At 48.8% G+C, this 16,779-nt stretch overlaps 4 protein-coding genes across 7 annotated transcripts; 2 read left to right on the forward strand and 2 right to left on the reverse strand.

The window, feature by feature from the left end:
* The first annotated feature begins 5,272 nt into the window (after positions 1-5,272).
* Positions 5,273-12,418, forward strand: LOC121593666 (facilitated trehalose transporter Tret1-2 homolog). The gene is made up of 4 exons (XM_041916233.1): positions 5,273-5,876; positions 6,072-6,349; positions 10,216-11,358; positions 11,430-12,418. The coding sequence occupies exons 1-4, from the start codon at positions 5,869-5,871 to the stop codon at positions 11,642-11,644; spliced, it is 1,644 nt and encodes a 547-aa protein (XP_041772167.1). The 5' UTR covers positions 5,273-5,868; the 3' UTR covers positions 11,645-12,418.
* Positions 12,419-12,862: 444 nt separating this feature from the next.
* LOC121593672 (eukaryotic translation initiation factor 3 subunit G) lies at positions 12,863-14,300 on the reverse strand. The gene is made up of 3 exons (XM_041916242.1): positions 14,190-14,300; positions 13,497-13,965; positions 12,863-13,404 (listed from the first exon to the last, which is right to left on the reverse strand). The coding sequence occupies exons 2-3, from the start codon at positions 13,945-13,947 to the stop codon at positions 13,040-13,042; spliced, it is 816 nt and encodes a 271-aa protein (XP_041772176.1). The 5' UTR covers positions 13,948-13,965; positions 14,190-14,300; the 3' UTR covers positions 12,863-13,039.
* A 2-nt stretch (positions 14,301-14,302) lies between these two features.
* Positions 14,303-15,621, forward strand: LOC121593671 (serine/threonine-protein kinase Nek5-like). 3 transcript variants are annotated; one of them, XM_041916240.1, is made up of 3 exons: positions 14,358-14,375; positions 14,495-14,676; positions 14,735-15,621. In XM_041916240.1, the coding sequence occupies exons 2-3, from the start codon at positions 14,576-14,578 to the stop codon at positions 15,471-15,473; spliced, it is 840 nt and encodes a 279-aa protein (XP_041772174.1). In that variant the 5' UTR covers positions 14,358-14,375; positions 14,495-14,575; the 3' UTR covers positions 15,474-15,621. The 3 variants fall into 3 exon arrangements, with proteins under 3 accessions (XP_041772172.1, XP_041772174.1, XP_041772175.1); XM_041916241.1 differs by having other exon boundaries at positions 14,370-14,391; XM_041916238.1 differs by having other exon boundaries at positions 14,303-14,676.
* On the reverse strand, positions 15,488-16,714 carry LOC121593674 (probable U2 small nuclear ribonucleoprotein A'). Of its 2 annotated transcripts, XM_041916245.1 has the most exons (4): positions 16,526-16,714; positions 16,300-16,447; positions 15,747-16,234; positions 15,488-15,602 (listed from the first exon to the last, which is right to left on the reverse strand). In XM_041916245.1, the coding sequence occupies exons 1-4, from the start codon at positions 16,605-16,607 to the stop codon at positions 15,577-15,579; spliced, it is 744 nt and encodes a 247-aa protein (XP_041772179.1). In that variant the 5' UTR covers positions 16,608-16,714; the 3' UTR covers positions 15,488-15,576. The 2 variants fall into 2 exon arrangements, with proteins under 2 accessions (XP_041772179.1, XP_041772178.1); XM_041916244.1 differs by lacking the exon at positions 15,488-15,602 and having other exon boundaries at positions 15,620-16,234.
* Between the last annotated feature and the right edge of the window lie 65 nt (positions 16,715-16,779).

Here is a 16,779-nt window from a genome sequence, read left to right on the forward strand (position 1 = left end):
ACCATCGATTGCATTAAAACATGTTGCTGCTCACTGTGGTTGCATATTGTACACACTCTGCCATACAAATTCGCACTCATAAATCGGGAAGACAAGGATAAGACATCGCTGACCGCCTGAGCCGCTTTTGAATGTAAATGTATGCCCGGCTAACGGACCCTCCCCACCGGCTCGACCGGATGACCTTCGAGCAGGACGACAGCAACGAAGGGGGGGGGGGGAGGCAATGTGCGAAGGATTTCCACCCTCGGGTGTCTCGGGAGAAAGAAACTGCAAGTATACAGTGCCGTTACTACTGCCATGCCATTGCCGATCGAATAGAAAGACGGAACACCATCTTCCTCTACGCTCGGTGCTCCTTTATGCAATGATAATGCGAACGTGCGAACGAAACACCATGTTGCAGGACGGTGACAGCGTCAATACTTCATCGTAAATAGAGCCTTCGTTTGTTTCGCTCTATAAATAGCGCGACACCTTCGCCACACTTTGCCCGTGGCTGTTTGTTCTATCTGGCACGCACAGCTCTCCCTGCCTGCTTCGCGTATGGGACCGTACCTAGACCAGACTAACACAGCACTGTAATCGTCGGAATTATCGAAACCAAATATTGTTCGCGTTCTGCGGTGGATCGTTTCCCATTTCGGTTGAGAGTGAGCGAAGCAAGAAACTGTGGCAGATATTTTGAAGCCATGATAGAGACGTGGTACATGTAGTACGCCACCTAGATGTGCGGATGCGATGCGAAGGACTGCTTGGAGCGATCACATATATTGATGTCGATCACCTGATGTCATTCACCTTCCAATCTGACCACTAGCGCCGGGTGACTTCATCTGAATACAAATCGACTCATTTGCACGCCACGACGACGCCGGCGTGGGAAGAATATGCCTGTTGCTGCCGGTGTACCTTTGCTCATCTATTTCCGTTGCTTGTGGTAGGGCCATTCAGCTGACCAGAATCACTTCCAGTAGTTGTACACTAAGCAAACGCGTGCGATCAACAGTCGCTGTTGCCGTTCCGTCTGCACGGAGTGTTAAATTGTAAACAAATAAATTAACCATTCACTACGGAGACTGGCGTGCTGGCGTAGTGGCCCGTGCCATCGGCAGCAGCCCAGCAAAAGGGGGAAATTAAGTCTAATTTCTGTCCTCCTAATCCATCATCTACTACTTGGGGATTGTTCGAAGAAATCAATCTTTTACTTGGAGTTGTTCGTCAATCAGGAAGAACCCGTCCCATGCACACCACAAATTGGATGGCTCGATGTTTTAATGACTCAGTGGCAACCGCTTTCCCTCTCAAAGCCGCACACACACACAGCGCGTGTGTCGGAGGGAATTCCTTCACAAACAACACAACGAATGCGCGCCTCTGCCCCATACAGCCGTTATCGTTGTATTATTTTAACGCTCCACAGACGGGTGCCAACCACACGACGACGGTCCTGGTCCCGGTCCCGGTGGTGGCAATTGACTCAAGCATTGGCTGATTCAATTCCAACCATGGCACGCGAATGTATTAAAAACACATTTGTTGATGCGTGAAGTTGACTGCTGGCGATGCAAGATGATCGTCGTTCGCGGGTGGTGTTGGTTCGCGCTCGACTCGACGCTAAACGATCGTACGGTTGTGGCCTCCAGATTTTGGATGCACCAACGCCGGTCGCCAATCAAGGCGATCCCTCCACCGTTTTGCGGTTGATGAACGACATTTGTAGTCAGCCCAATAACAAAACGATCGTTTTGGATGGCTCTTTTTGTTTTGCTCTTCTCTTCCCTCGCGCTGCTACCGTTTCGTCGCGGAAGGAAGCATTCTCCTTGCACAAACATATCCTAAACGCCTTCTTCCCCTTGCGGAGTAGTGTTGACCGTCTAGTTATCGAAATGGTATCAATGTGCTTCCACCATTGGCAACAGTGCTGTGATCGTTAGGCCATGTTTGATCAGCCATTTGGCACCATTTTTAGCCGTTTCATTTCACTCGCCACACGACAATCGTTTTGATCGATTCGTATGGACCTGTGAATATTCGCAAACGTCCCCACCGCGGAGCGGTATGTTGCTGAGAACAACAAGCATTTCGACCATTCGTTGTGGCCCCTTTTGCCGATGAGCTGTTGCCACCGTCTTTAGCCATCATGTTGAGCGCGATCACTGTGACGTCAGACCACAGGACATGTGGCTGTGGTTGTGGTTGTGTGTTTTTGTGGCGATAATAAGATCGCGTAAGGTGCGATCATATCGGAAAGTGCAAAATATTTGCTCTGATCATTTTTATGCTCATCAGAAATGGCGTAGCTGAGCAGAGGCAGCAGCAGCAGTTGCTTTCCATCGCTGACGTCGTTTCTCGGTCAAAGATCGTTCCTGCAGGACGTTTTCATGTTACGTAACGTGGTCGACTCTTCACCCGCCGAGGAAGCACAGAACTTGCCTCAGCATAGAAACCGGTTTACTGTATTTCATCTCTAACCTCACAGTTTCTTCTTGTTGCAGCCTGCACACTTCACGAAAAGGGAACAAAACAAAACGGTGTAACAAAATAGCTGCCCTGCAGTAAAACCTGCCTGAAAGAACTTTCGTTTTCTTTGCCCGATGTGAGTGCGAGTAGCCCAGAGCTTATTAAATGCGCAAAAAGTTAACAATCCGCGCACGGCCATAATGCATACTACTGCCCGCCCTTCCTGCCCACCGTTTGCCCATTAAAGGGCATCGAATATACGATGCAATTGTGTGATAGGCAAGGAATGTAATCGTTTCAAATCGAAGTGAAAAAACGAACCAAACCACACGTTCCAGTTGTTTTCGTTTTTTGTTTTTCTCCCCCCTTCAGGATTCTATCAACTACCTGCCGTACCAGTTTCGCGTATTACCAGCTTCGGCAAAAACCGGTACACCAAAACATCATAAATAACATCTGCTCTACACACACCACCGCACACAGGGCGCTCAAAATTAAACAATCAATAGTAAATAAGCTGATAATGGGACATACCTTATGCAATGGGAGATGGCGAGTTTCTTCTTTTTTCCCCCCGTTAGTGTACATTTCGAGATTGATAGTTTTCTAATCTTGTGTAAGCATCTCTTCCACGTGCACAAGATGACGATGATGACCGATGCACTAGCAGCACCGCCATTCATGTTGCCTAATGTATCAGCTGAAACGAAATAAGCAGAAATGGCCACCAAACACAACACTATCACCATATTTCCAACTAGGAATTACACCTTCCTTCTCCTCTTCACCTCCTTCTAATCACATAAACAGTTCTTATCAGTCAAGTACCTTTAGAGAAATGGGCTTCGCCCACTGTCACGTGTGTGGGGTGCTTAAAATGTCGTTTCAAAGAGTCGCCACACTAACGGAACTAACCGGTAGCCGAATGATGACTCCCTCCCCCCTTGGTGTTTGAAGTTTTGATGTTGTTTCAAGTGTCGCGCGCAATTGCAGCCGCTCTTCTTGACCTAAGCTAATTAGGCACCAGATACTTTAAACACTAAAACATTGCTAAACGTGCCCCACTGGGCCGCACCAAACCCATCTATCATGTATGGTTCGTCCCCCCCCCCTCCCTTTCCTACATTCTCTAATCTAATCATTCAATGCAATGTATCATTCACGTTTTATCAGCAATTGCAGACTTATTGGCTAGTTTCATCTCGAACTGCCGGTTAAAGGTACCCGCTACCCGGTGTCTTCCTTCGCAGAACCATCGTCGGCCCTATCGACGATCGACGTATTGGTGTTATTTTGCTATTGATGATGCACCAACACCGTCTTAACCTAACCAGATGAGTCAGTTAGCAGTAGAACCAGCCATACTAACGCACAGTACTTCCGATATTGCGCGCACTATGAGCTCGTGGTGAAAATTGTGATCTGAAAGGACAATTGAGAAATTATACAGAAAAGTGAGGAAAGATCGTATCGATGGGAATATAGCATGAGAGATAGATTTATATTGTGAGGCTTCATTATAATGCACTAACACTCTGTTTAATATCTTCTAATATTTTGCAGAAATAATGATTTAAAAACTATGTAAAATCATCATTAAATTGTGCAAAAATTGCCACCTCAAACGCATTGCAAATTACACCCAACAGCGACCATTACGCAAAGCTTGCGCAGATTTGCAGCATCTACGCCCAGTGTGCCGCGGAAAGATTCACACGCGCACGCGGCACCCATTCGTGGCCGAACCGTGCTCAAGACGGACGACGACGACAACGACGACGGACGGACGAAGCGAAAGCATTTAAGCAGCTCGTTAAACCGAACCCACAATTTAGATCGGTCGCGAGTGCAGCGTGGAGCGGTACGTTTAGAATTGTGCTCCGCCAACAACACTACGGACTACGGACTACGGACAGCAGGGCGGCGGCGTTGTGTGATGATCGACGATACCGGCCGCAGTCAGATTAACGGCAGCGAAGAAGGCAAGTGTTCTCCTGCAAGAAGGAAGAAAATCAGCGAAAGTTGGCTAGTTTGGCATTAGAACAATCCCCGGTTGAGAGGCTTACAAGGCTTACCTGTACAAAAATGTGACTTTCGATGCCATAAAAGAACGATTTCGCGTGTGTGCGTACTTGTGCCGGTGTTAGTGAGAAGAGAACTACTTATCTGGAGTGTAATCGGGAATCTTTAGAGCATTTCGGTAAAGGGTTTTAGGGTTTTGCAAAACCGGCAGTACCCCATCAGAACCATCCCTCTGTGACGGTGTGCTGCCCAGTTCGTTGTGGTTGTCGTCAAACGCTGCTTTCTTTATCAGTAGCAGCACCAGCTGCGGCTAGGCTAGGCTAGCTGGGTATACGCTCTCGCCGGTATTACTTTCTGCACACTTTCAGAAACTATTTGTCTTCTGCTCAGTTCAGTTTAGTTCGGTTCGGTTCGGTGATAAAAATGCGCAGTTGGCAGTTCAGGGAAAGGGAGGGTGTGTGTGTTTATCTACTACTCTACTACTGCAACTACACACGTTACTTGCAATCCGATCAATCCGATGTTTCACTGCGAAAACAAATCGTATCACACACACACTACATGACCCCCCAAACCCTCCTTCCTTTTTGAGCAGGACATTATGGGTAACACAAAGGCTGCAAGAGCGCTAACACATACAAAGACACGTGGTGTCAAGGTCTTGCAGCGGTGTTGAACGATGGATCATCTATTTGTCAGCTGCACTTGCACTTCCCTGTTTGGTTTGTCAATCTCTCCTCTTTCTAATGGTTAGTGTTTTTTCTTCTTTATTTTTCCCTCCTTTCAGAACCGTGCTAGCGCGTGTGTGTGCGTGAGAGTGTGTATATGTGTATGAGTGTTTAGTGTTTCGTCCGTCTTCGTCTTAAGCCAGGCTGGATTGCATCAGCTCAGCCAGTAGAACGCCCAGAACGGTGTCGAACAGGAAGATGAACCCAGTGATCGCGTCCGGTGGAATGCAACCGATAATTGGCGAATATTACAAACAGAGTCCATTCTAGCGGAAGGCGTATGTGGTGCTTGCTAGTGGTGTGTAAATAGTGTAAAAGCACCCTCGTAACGTTAAATCTCTTCCTACAACATTCTCCTTCTCGTGACTGTGATACCAAACAAGCTGACAAACTAAACCTCGCCATTCCGAGAGAAACGGGAGCGCACCGTCTCTCGTCATTCCACGCGCAAGCAAACCCCGATACGCGCGACAAAGCGCAAAAGAAGACTTTGTCTCGCAGGCCGAACTGTGCGGTGCGGTGCTGCTGTGAGTAGTTTTAAGCTGTGGTGCAGTTGCATCAAACTGTTGGACAACTGTGTGTGTGTCTCTAGCAGAACGAGCATCGGGGTATCGTAACGAGAGGGACGTGATATTACACTGCTTTCCTGTTTAAAATGACCGGGTAAGTCCGACGAATTGAACCCATGCTGGATCTGCTTTACAGCACAACACCCATGCTCGGATGGGTTCGTTGTGTAATAAATAGTCCAGAATCGTGTTTATCATTGGCGCTGATAGTGCAGCACAAGAGAAGATAATTGTTACTCACAAGTGTGTGTGTGTGTGTGTGTTTCTTATTTTTGCGTTTGCTCCACAGGAAAGATTCCGTCGTGCTGGTGGACAAAGACACGGTGCCACAGATTATGGCCACCGGAGAAAAGAAGGGCGCAATGGTCACGCTGGCCACGGTGGAAAGCCAACCGAACAAGGCGGCCGAGCGGGGCAAAGCGATGCGCCAGGTGATAGCGGCGTTCGTGGCCAACCTCGGCACGATCAACACCGGCCTCATCTTTGGCTTCTCGGCCGTCGTCATTCCGCAGCTGCAGGCGGCCGACTCGCTCATCCCGGTCGACGAAAGCCAATCATCCTGGGTCGGTACGTATTATCATTGGTAATTCCACACACACATACAAGTCCCGTTGGGTCAGGAAGTAGGAAGGTTATGCTCCCGCTCCGGGTGAAGCAGAAGGGAGAAGCTCCCTCCCCCCCCCCCCCTTCTACCGGATACAAGGACAACGGAAGTCAATCACTCCGTCCGCGGCTCGTGTACGCGCGTGGTCGTGAGGCTTTACCCCCCAATCACCACCATCGTGTCCCTTCGTGTACGGCCCCACCAGCGCCCCGCGGCTAAATTTAGCCGGTCTGTGTATGCAGGCGAAACCGCGCGCTCACAGCTGTAAAAAGCGTGACGTGTCCGGTCCGTCCGTCTGTTTGCTGTTTTACATCAGCTGATCTGCAGCGTTGCAGCGAGCGCCGATGCACTTTTCTAACCGGTACACGACCGGTGCAGGAAGTTTGAAAAAACACCGGAGCGCGGGAGAGAGAGGGAAGCCTGCATTGCACTTGCCGTTGATCGTTCGCCACCTTCGTGCAATCGCGTTTGCTACGAGACACACGGGCACAACAGATCTTTAACCTTTGCCACCCGTCCCGGTACATGTTGTTTGGGGGCGGGTGGCGTGGTTCGAGGCACGGGGTGCATATGCAAGGAAAGAGATGCACTTTTGTTTGTCAATAAGCGTGTTTTCCTTCAACATCGCGGCGTATTGGATAAATACGAGTGTCACTGGGAAGGAATGGGAGCATCGACAGTGGCGGTTTGTTTTCCCACCGAACTGAAACGACTTCTAAGCGGCTCAGGGAGGGTAAACACGTGCCACCGGGCAGGCACCGCGACTCATCATTAGGCGTGCCCAAAACTTTTCAGTCTCCCCCGAATTGACCCACATATACACGTGATGGATGCGGGAAGACATTGTGTGGATGATGCCTAACCGCCTCGAACTCGTTTCCGGCTGCTCGCGCAAACTGCCACGAGGTAACCGGTTCCTCCAATTGGCAACCGATGAGATGCGGTGACAAGCGAGCGGGAAATGATCCCAGCGACAACAACTAACGCGGCCCAGATGATGGTTGAGGTGATGTTTCGTTTATTAAATTATTTTTAGCAGCGATGCGATGCACGAAGAACTGAACCAGCACCATGCCAAGCTGCCTCTTTGCTGTGACCGTTGTTGTTGTTGTGGTGGTTGTTGCTGCCGATGTCGCCGAAGTGGTTTGTTGATTGAACTGTATCATTGTACACCCGGAACACCGCCAGCCGACCAGCCTTTCCTTTCCCTTTGGGCGTTTGTGGGACGGGTTTGTTTTGGTCAGTTTTTCCCCTTCGGCTCGTGGCTTTGTGGCGGAACACAGGCGGAACACACACGTGTCGCTTGTACAGTGGTAACAAACACACAGATCGAGCGTAAATGGATTTGCCGTTGGCATTGGACGCTTCTTCCTCTAACACTAAGCCTTACAAATATGGGTAATCTTTAACCGGAAAAATACTCGGAAGAGATTGTCCCGCTATCCCTACGGTTCGTCGCCATTTCAGAGTGTGGGACACGAGGCGCTATCTACACGCGGGCCGTTTTATTTGCTAGATGGCTGGATGAGTGTAACGTTTGCTATCGATCCGCTTGATGCGCTATCGAATGCCGCTCCATCTCACAGCTGATTGATAAGGACCGGGAGGGGACGGAGACATTGGGAAAAATAATTGTTGTTGAGACAATCAACATTGCTAAACGCGATTGTTAGACTCTCTTGCGTGTGTCTCCCATTGATGGGGTCCATTTATCTGCGTTTCGCGCTTCACCCTGACCCAGTTTCAACTTTGTCCCCTCGGTCACAGTATCCCACACCTCGGCCAGCAGCAGCAGCAGCGTGATGAAGCCATCGGATCGAAACATCGAGAGCCGACCGGGAGGAGCTGGTCATCGTTCTATTGATTTTGCCTTGCGATGCATGATGGTCAGCAGCGAGCAGGACGCATCCTTTTGATACCGCCCGCATGTCCACCCGGTTCGAGCTGGTTCGAGCACGACGATGGCAATGACGCGACATCTCCGGTCTACCACCTACCGCGATAGTGATCATCGCCGCGAAGATAGAAACAGTCCGTGGCCACTTCATCACACACACCCGTGTTAAAAAAGAGACAATGCCGGTCGGACTGGATGTGTCGCTTAATTACTATCACGCATCTGCTGCATGCCGTCGACCAACAAAACACTTTACGCATCGCTGGGGGGCATGACGCGTATAGATTGGGTGACAAAATCGATGCACAAACCGAACGAAGGCGGTTCGGGGTGCCATTCAATTGTTTGGGAAAGGGACGTGAACTACTCTCTTTCACGAGAAAGATCACACCTTCGGCAATGTTGGATGGCGGGTGCGAAACAACGCACCACACACTGTTTAGCGATGGACGGGAGCGTGTGTGCAAGAAAGAGGATCTTAGATAAGAGCAGCTGTACGGCCATGCGGCCGTCAAGTGGCTTCAGAAGGTGATGTGACGATGCGTCGTCGCTCAAAGGCCACATAAGACGCAGTCTTTATCGGTTCTTTTCAAAGTTCAAATGCACACGCCCTCCACATCCGACGACAACCGGTGCGGTGACGGGCGAGAAGCCTTCCAGCTTCTTGACACACTTTCACGCAACCGTCGCCCACGAAACGTTCGTAGTCAGTCGTCAGTTCATTATCCTTGTACAACGAAACAAAAAAATCAGACGACGTGTTTTGTCACTTTTGTGCCTGGGCGAGCCCCGGAGCAGCCGGGCGGCTTGTCGAGGTTCAAGTGAGTCCTGAAAGAGAAGAAGCAACAAGAAAAAAATCCAGTCAGCAACAGTTGTTATAAGGATTCCTCCGAATCCTCCCGGCGACTGTGTGGGTCTCATCCACCAATCGTTTCAATCGTTCCGTCTGCAAAGAACGAAACACGCAAAACACAAATCTGGCTATCAATCTCGCTGTGTTATGCATAAGCCACACATACGCACATAGCTGCATGTTGGCAGCGTTTTGTTGAACCGTTCGCTACTCTCGAGGGCGTTGGATATGGACCATTATTTGAGTAACCATACACACTGATAAGAAAGTGGTGAACTCCAGCCGAGTGGCGGCCCAACCCCAGCTGTCGGTGGTGGCTGTGGGGACGGTCGCGGCTTGTTGTTGTGAGGCGCGAGGATATGTCCACAAAAGATAGTTCTTTTGGCGTGCGGCGTTGGGGCAGTGCGATGAAATTTGCGATAACGCACATCACGCGTGGTTGCTCTACCGTTTGTTTATGAGATGGAGGAGCAGACAAGGCACACCCACAAACAGATACAGCTGGACGAAAAGGAGAATTGTGCTGCGTTGCGTTAATCATTTTGGCGCACTTATTCGCACATCTTGGCTGCCGAATGGCGCATTTTGCAACCAATCACGAGCATATTTTTATCTGCATGATAAAGCAGCGCAGCTGTGATGTATTTGCCGGTTACGTTGCATATCGTAATGCAGCAGCAAACACATGCGGTAATCATTCTGTGCCAATGCAGAGGAAATTGTGCAAGCCTTCTTTAGCTTGCAAGGATTCTTCGAGTACCACGTGATTCACAACAGCCAAACCAGATCCGGTTAAGGATCATCTCTGGTCACTCACATTGTGATTGAAACAGCTGTGCAATTGAATGAAAGAAAAGCGTATTTAACAGAGCTACCAATCGATCACGTTGTTTGTGTATGGTAGATAGATGCCGAGTTTGCAAAAGCCTCCTCATACCAAAGCCTCCTCACCGATCGCTCCACGTGACTTTCGTACACTCGAGTCGGTATTCTCGTGATCTGATTCATCATGACGTAATGTTTCGCCCCCCTGCAGCAACAGCAACACACTCATTCCCCATTTCTCGTTTCTTCTGCAGCTTCCTTATCAGCGATTGGAACCCCGATCGGTTGTCTGTTGAGCGGGTACGTGATGGACAACTTCGGACGTAAGAAGGCACTGATAGCGACGCAGATTCCTACGATCATCGGCTGGATCGTCATCGCTTGTGCGTCGAACGTGGGTATGATCTATGCGGGCCGCGTGCTGACCGGCTTCGGATCCGGTATGGTTGGTGCACCGGCCCGTGTCTACACGTCCGAGGTAACGCAGCCACATCTGCGCGGCATGCTGTGTGCCCTGGCCTCGACCGGCATTAGCTTGGGTGTGCTGATCCAGTACACGCTCGGTGCGTTCACGACCTGGAAGTTCCTCTCCGGCGTGTCGATTATCGTTCCCGTGGCGGCCCTCATTTTGATGCTGCTAATGCCAGAAACACCCAACTATCTCGTCTCGAAGCAAAAGCCCGAAAAGGCCCGGCGAAGTCTGGCGCGGCTGCGCGGTTCCAGCTATAACATCGACCGTGAGGTCGAACAGCTGCAGTCGTTCGCTGCCAAAACGAACGCAAGTGGCAAGAAGAGCCTCAGCCTGCGCGAAACAGTCCAGGCGCTGGTGCATCCGTCCTGTCTGAAGCCGTTCGCCATCCTGACGATCTACTTCATGATGTATCAGTTCAGCGGCGTCAACACGATCACGTTCTACGCGGTCGAAATCTTCCGCGATTCGGGCACCACGATGGACAAAAACACCTGTACCATTTTGCTGGGTGTGGTTCGGCTTATCTTCACGATCGTCGGCGCTATTCTGTTGCGTCGTTGTGGCCGACGCCCGCTGACATTCATTTCCGGCATTGGATGTGGTTTCACAATGGTGGGGCTGGGCGTGTATCTGTACTTCAAGCACCAGTGGGATACGGCTGTACCGCCGATCGAACCCACCGCCACGTGGTTCCCGGTGGCGTGCATCTTCATCTTCATTACCACCTGCACGGTTGGCTTTCTGATCGTTCCCTGGGTCATGATTGGCGAGCTGTATCCGATGAAGGTGCGCGGACTGGTCGGAGGATTCACCACCTGCATGGCGCACAGCTTCGTCTTCATCGTAGTCAAAACGTATCCTTTCCTGACGCACGTGCTCGAACGCCACGGCACCTTTATCCTGTACGGATGCTTTTCCTTCGTTGGTAAGTTGTTTGTTGCATCATGACATCACAAGTGCAGTGGCTTTATCGTTTTCTTGTTTCTCCCATCCCAGGAACAATCTTCTTCTACCTCTGCCTGCCAGAAACCAAGGGAAAGACGCTGCAAGAGATCGAAGACTACTTTTCGGGTCGTACTAAAACGCTTAAGAAGCCGAAAGCGGGCACCAACGGTCAGCAGAACGACGAGAACGATGGACAACAAATGCTGCTGGCCAATGGTACGAAGCCAGCCGTGCTTTCGCCCGAAAAGAACAAATTGCTTCCATAACGAAGCACGAGCTATTTCACCAGCCATCCAGTGCTTCGAGGGCGATCTTGTTGTTCCTACGTCCCTAATCTGGTTACGCAGATTTTCTCACTGGAATCAAACGACCGATCACGATCAGCCCGGGCTAGCGTGTTGCAAAAGCAAGTCCAGCAAGTACTGGCAATGTTTTTCTTTGTATTGATTAAGCTGTTCATCGCTCCATAACTCTACGCGTTTTGATAATTTTACCCACTCAGACAGACTAAGTATTACTAGGAAAACGTATTCGATATGCGTAGCAAACGGAAAGGAGTGTACAATGTGCATAAATATCTTGCGTATATATGATAAGAAACGTGTAGTCAAGCTGATTGCCACCACAACGCATGAAAAAGGACAACAATAACAATTGATCGTTTGTGAGACGTAAGACACAATCAACTTGCTGCAAGGTAGTATATCCGCGAACTATCAATTATTACTTACACACCGGAAGTGCCTACAGAGAACAGAAAAGCGGACCCGTTCTAGCGCAGCAGAAGCGGCAAGATGTTTAGTCTCCGCCAAACAAAAAATAAAGACATGATAGATAATACTCGGTCGTTAAAAACGCAACCGTTAAAATGCGCACATCAAGCCTGTTCTAGTACTTAAGGGATAGATTTTAGACAAACCCACTGAACACATCAGCAACGAAAATGCAATCTACTAAATGCCTATGAGAAGTTGCGACGATTCCGTGTGAAACGATTCTCGTCAACACCTACCAACAATAAAACACCAATTATTTAATTACACCATGTTGGCGTATGATCATTTTGTCCGAATAAAATACTTTCACTTGCCCTGTTATTGTTAGAATTGTCACTTCCAACGGAGATGCATGTCAATAGACAACAAGCGAGCGTTTTGCTTGCGAATTTACACCTTCGTAGGTCTTTCTGTCTGTTCATTCTAAACGATGCCAATGTGGCAAAGCTGTATCAATCGTCAGCCACACTGCCAACTTAACTAATTCATACATGGCCTGCTGGTGGTGTTCGTCGTTGCCACGATTATGACTGTGTAATTATTTATAAACGTAGCCACAATAGTTACAACCACGAACTCCTCTCTTAAATTAAACATCAATAACAAAATGTTCAAAGCACGTACCTGGCAATCTTTTCACTAAAACCAAGCATTGTCCAGCTGACGATTTTTGGGATGTACATCACGCATTAAAGGATTCGTTCGAAATTCCCTTCTCTCTCATCCTTTTTTTATATTTAGTACTTTTCTTATTCCTTTTCACATTCCCGGCACTCCACAGATCTTTACCGTGCCTTACCATTACAACGCCTCCTACGCGACAATCGCTATCGTTTCAAACGGAAACCGATCACGCCGTAATACTCACGTCACTGCAAACGGGCTCTACTGCGGGTTCTGCGGCTTGGACCATTCGACGCTCAGAATCAAATGATCGTAACCGTAGCCGTTGAGAACTTCGATCGCAGTAGCAGCATCGCGGCGGGAACGGAAGTGAACGTATGCGAAGCCCTTGCACAGTCCGGTGCTTTTGTCGCGAGACAGGAACATCTTGGTGTGCGGGCCAAACTTCTTCACCAGCTCCTCCAGATCGGCCTCCGTCATTGCCTCGGACAGGTTCGAGATACGAATCGCACTAGTATCGTCACGTCCACGCATCGCACCACCAATGCCCGGCTTTCCTTGGCTTTCCTTCATGTGGGGTGGAACGTATTTGCCCGGTTTGCTGGATGAGGTCGTTTCCGGAACCGCTAAAACGGAGATACAATCAACGTTAGAGGTGGTGTTGGTGGCCGAGATTGCACAGCAAAAAAGACAAAATTCGTGTGGATCATATACTTACGCGCTGTCGTCGGCTTAGTCGGCTTATCGTACGCACTGTTCTTGTACGGACAGTGGAATGACCAATGCTCGCCCTCGCAAGTACGACACTTGACAATGTTCTTCATCGAATCCAGAGCATTTTCGTTCTTCTGTTCTTCCTCCTTGTTGGTGATGAACTGCATGAACACGTCTTCCGAGACCATGGTCGTCTGCGGGTTCGGGCCCGGCCGATCGGTCGCCGAATCACCGAACTTGGCCAAGCTCTTCCTTCTGGCCACGCACTTCGGCACCACAACGCGGCTGATTTTGTACGTGCGCACCACCTTCACCTTCTTGTCATCCTTGTTGTACTTGTACTCGGTCACGATCTTCTGTCCATTTTCGATCACTTCCGACGGTGGTGGGAGCGAGCCGGAATCCGACTCAACCTCATCGGCCCACGAAGATTTAATATCGTCCAAAGCCGGCATGATGTTTTATGTTGATATCTGAAAAAGTGGATGAGTTGAACAGAAGTTAGAAGAGAAATTTGTCTCACAAAACATGAGAGCAGGCCGCATCCCCTTTTGACAACCCTGCCGTGTGGCCAAAGTAGAAACGTCATCTGCTACGATGTGAGCATGTGCATGAGCTACACAATTTTCCCGATTTACAATACGCTCAGCCATTATCCCACCATTTTCATACGGCAACTTTCTTCCAAAACACTTACCACTATCGAAAAAGATTATCAACACACGAAAAACAGCGAAAAATTGCGTGTTTGTGGACGAAAATCGCGAACGCCGTCCGCCTCGATTTCCTCACTGAATTACAAATGGCAGATGCTTGTCAAATTTGACATTACAGGCACGAACAAAATACATCGACAGGAAAAAGGAAATTATTTAACTTCAGGGTAATTTATTTTATCGGTAGGACAAAATTCACCAATTCAAACATTAAAATTATTGTTGCTTCTATCGCAAGATTTTACATTACACAAAATCCGTTTTGCTTTCATTTGCACACATACAGTGCTGGTATGAACACTTTTCCGAAATTACCAAATGATCTGTCAACAGCTATTCACCGGACATCTTGCAGCAAACAATATTGATGGCGGTTGATTTCCCGAAGCTTTTGGCACGAACCATGGATCAAATCAATAATTCAGCCTTAAATTTATGCGTAGTTCTTGCTGAAGGTTGTTTCGGAAGGTAAGCAATCATCCGGGGTATGTTGGTCACGGTGAATTACATAAAAAAACATTAACAGTTCCGTAGGTTTATATCGATACCATGACCAACTCATCGTGATCAAAAGCATTCCATTCAATAGTCCGGATTATGCCTACACGGCGGTACTGAAAGAGCACACAATTCTTTCGCAACTTTGCCATCCACGAATCATACAGTATCGGGGCTACTATCAAACAACCACCAGTTGGAACATCGTCCTGGAGTATGCAGAACGAGGCAATTTGGCAACGTTTCTCGAGCGACGCTTGGCCGAAGGCGCCTTTCTAAACCAGCACGCTGTAATGGCCAAATTTGGAGACATTGCTGAAGGACTCGTGTATCTGCACCAGCGAAACGTTATTCATCGTGACCTGAAGCCAGCCAACGTACTGATTTGTATCGATAACCGATTGAAATTGGCCGACTTTGGTATCTCAAAGATTATGCACGAAGACGATTTGAACCGGACTATCGTTGGGACACCGCTGTACATGGCCCCCGAGGTTGCCCGAGGCAAGGATTACGACTATAAAAGCGATGTATGGGCGCTGGGCATTATCTTCTATGAACTGTGCATGCTGGAGCATCCTTTCGTCGATCGGTTCGGGAAAAGGCGAAACCAGAAATTTAGTGTGCCACAGCTCGACTGCAAGCGGCTGGGATACAGTTCCGCCCTACAGGGCCTATGTGATATGATGATTCAGAAAGATCCGACCAAGCGCTGGACGCTGGAAAGTATCTTGACGAAATTTCGCATTTTAGAGATAGTGAGTTAGTCGCAAAACCGATGTAATGGTGTAATTCAATCTTTTGTTCATTGTATTTCACGCCCTTCTCGACCAGCTGTATCGTGTATTGTATCTGTTCGAATCGGAGCTTTTACTCGGCTTCAGAACCGTTAGCGCCTAAGGTAGATAGAAAATAGAATAAAATATTGACTCATTATTATACTGCAATTGTGCGCATTCGGCTTCAGAAGATCCCTCTATCACCCCATTCGCGATCGCTTTCTGCAAAAGATTAATAATTAATGGAATGCGATTCGTTACCGTTCAGTATGTCGCCAGTAATTTGACCAGACTGTAGCATGCGATTAAGCCGTTCGACTTCGTGCAGATTCGTCGCTCGCTTGATGGCTTCCTTAATCTTCTGAATGTCGGCCGGGCTCGCATTCTGGACGGCCTGCTTCTCCGGCGATGATTCACCGAGTGCACCGGCCGGCAAAGCTTGTTTCGCTTTCCGGACGATTTCTTTGTGCATTTCTTTGCCCTTCTTCGACTTGAACAGTAGGTTCGCTGCTTCGCGCTCCTTTTGCCGGATCTTGCGGAAATCTAGCAGCCGTAGGTTGGGGAAACGAAACGCAACATACTCACGGTAGTGTTGCTTGGTGGATACGGGATTCGTCAGCAAGCTGAGCGTCTCGAGGTTCGGCAGCTTCGTCAGAGGTTCCAGGTCACCGAGCTCCTGAATGTTGTTGCCGGTCAGAATGATACTCTGAAGGTTGGGAAGGGATTCGTGAAGGTTTTCACCAATTCTCCTGCAAAAGGGAAAGTCATGCTCATTGAACCAATGTTTACACAACCCTTCGGTGGCAGAACTTACACAATCCGGTTGTTGTTCAGAAGAAGACACTTCAATCTGGCCAGGCGCGGAAAACCGTCCAACTTGCGGATGTCGTTGTCGGAAAAGTCGATCGTATCGTACTGATCCAGCGTCGCACCCATATTCTCAATCTGTGGTATTTTGTACCCTGAAACACGCGAACAATCACCGTAAGCTTGGAGTGCAGCTGTGTCGCAGCAGAATTACCGGCGAGGGATCTACTTACCCCGTAAGTCTAGCTCTCGATCGCGACACGGGTTCATGTACTGCATGGACTGATTTATTAGATCTGGTGTAAGTTTCACCATTTTCGGGCCTTTTTCTGGAGCTAAGGAAAGAAAGCGAAATAACACGCCGATTTGTGTTTATGTTTGCAATCTGTCGCTTGTCGATCCGCGAAAACGCTTACTCCTACCAAGGTGATTAGAGATACGATGTGGCGCCCATTGCTGTCAATTGTCATTGATGAGCGCGGTGACA

The sequence above is a fragment of the Anopheles merus genome, chromosome 2L (assembly GCF_017562075.2).
Source record: "Anopheles merus strain MAF chromosome 2L, AmerM5.1, whole genome shotgun sequence".
Lineage (NCBI taxonomy): Eukaryota > Metazoa > Arthropoda > Insecta > Diptera > Culicidae > Anopheles > Anopheles merus.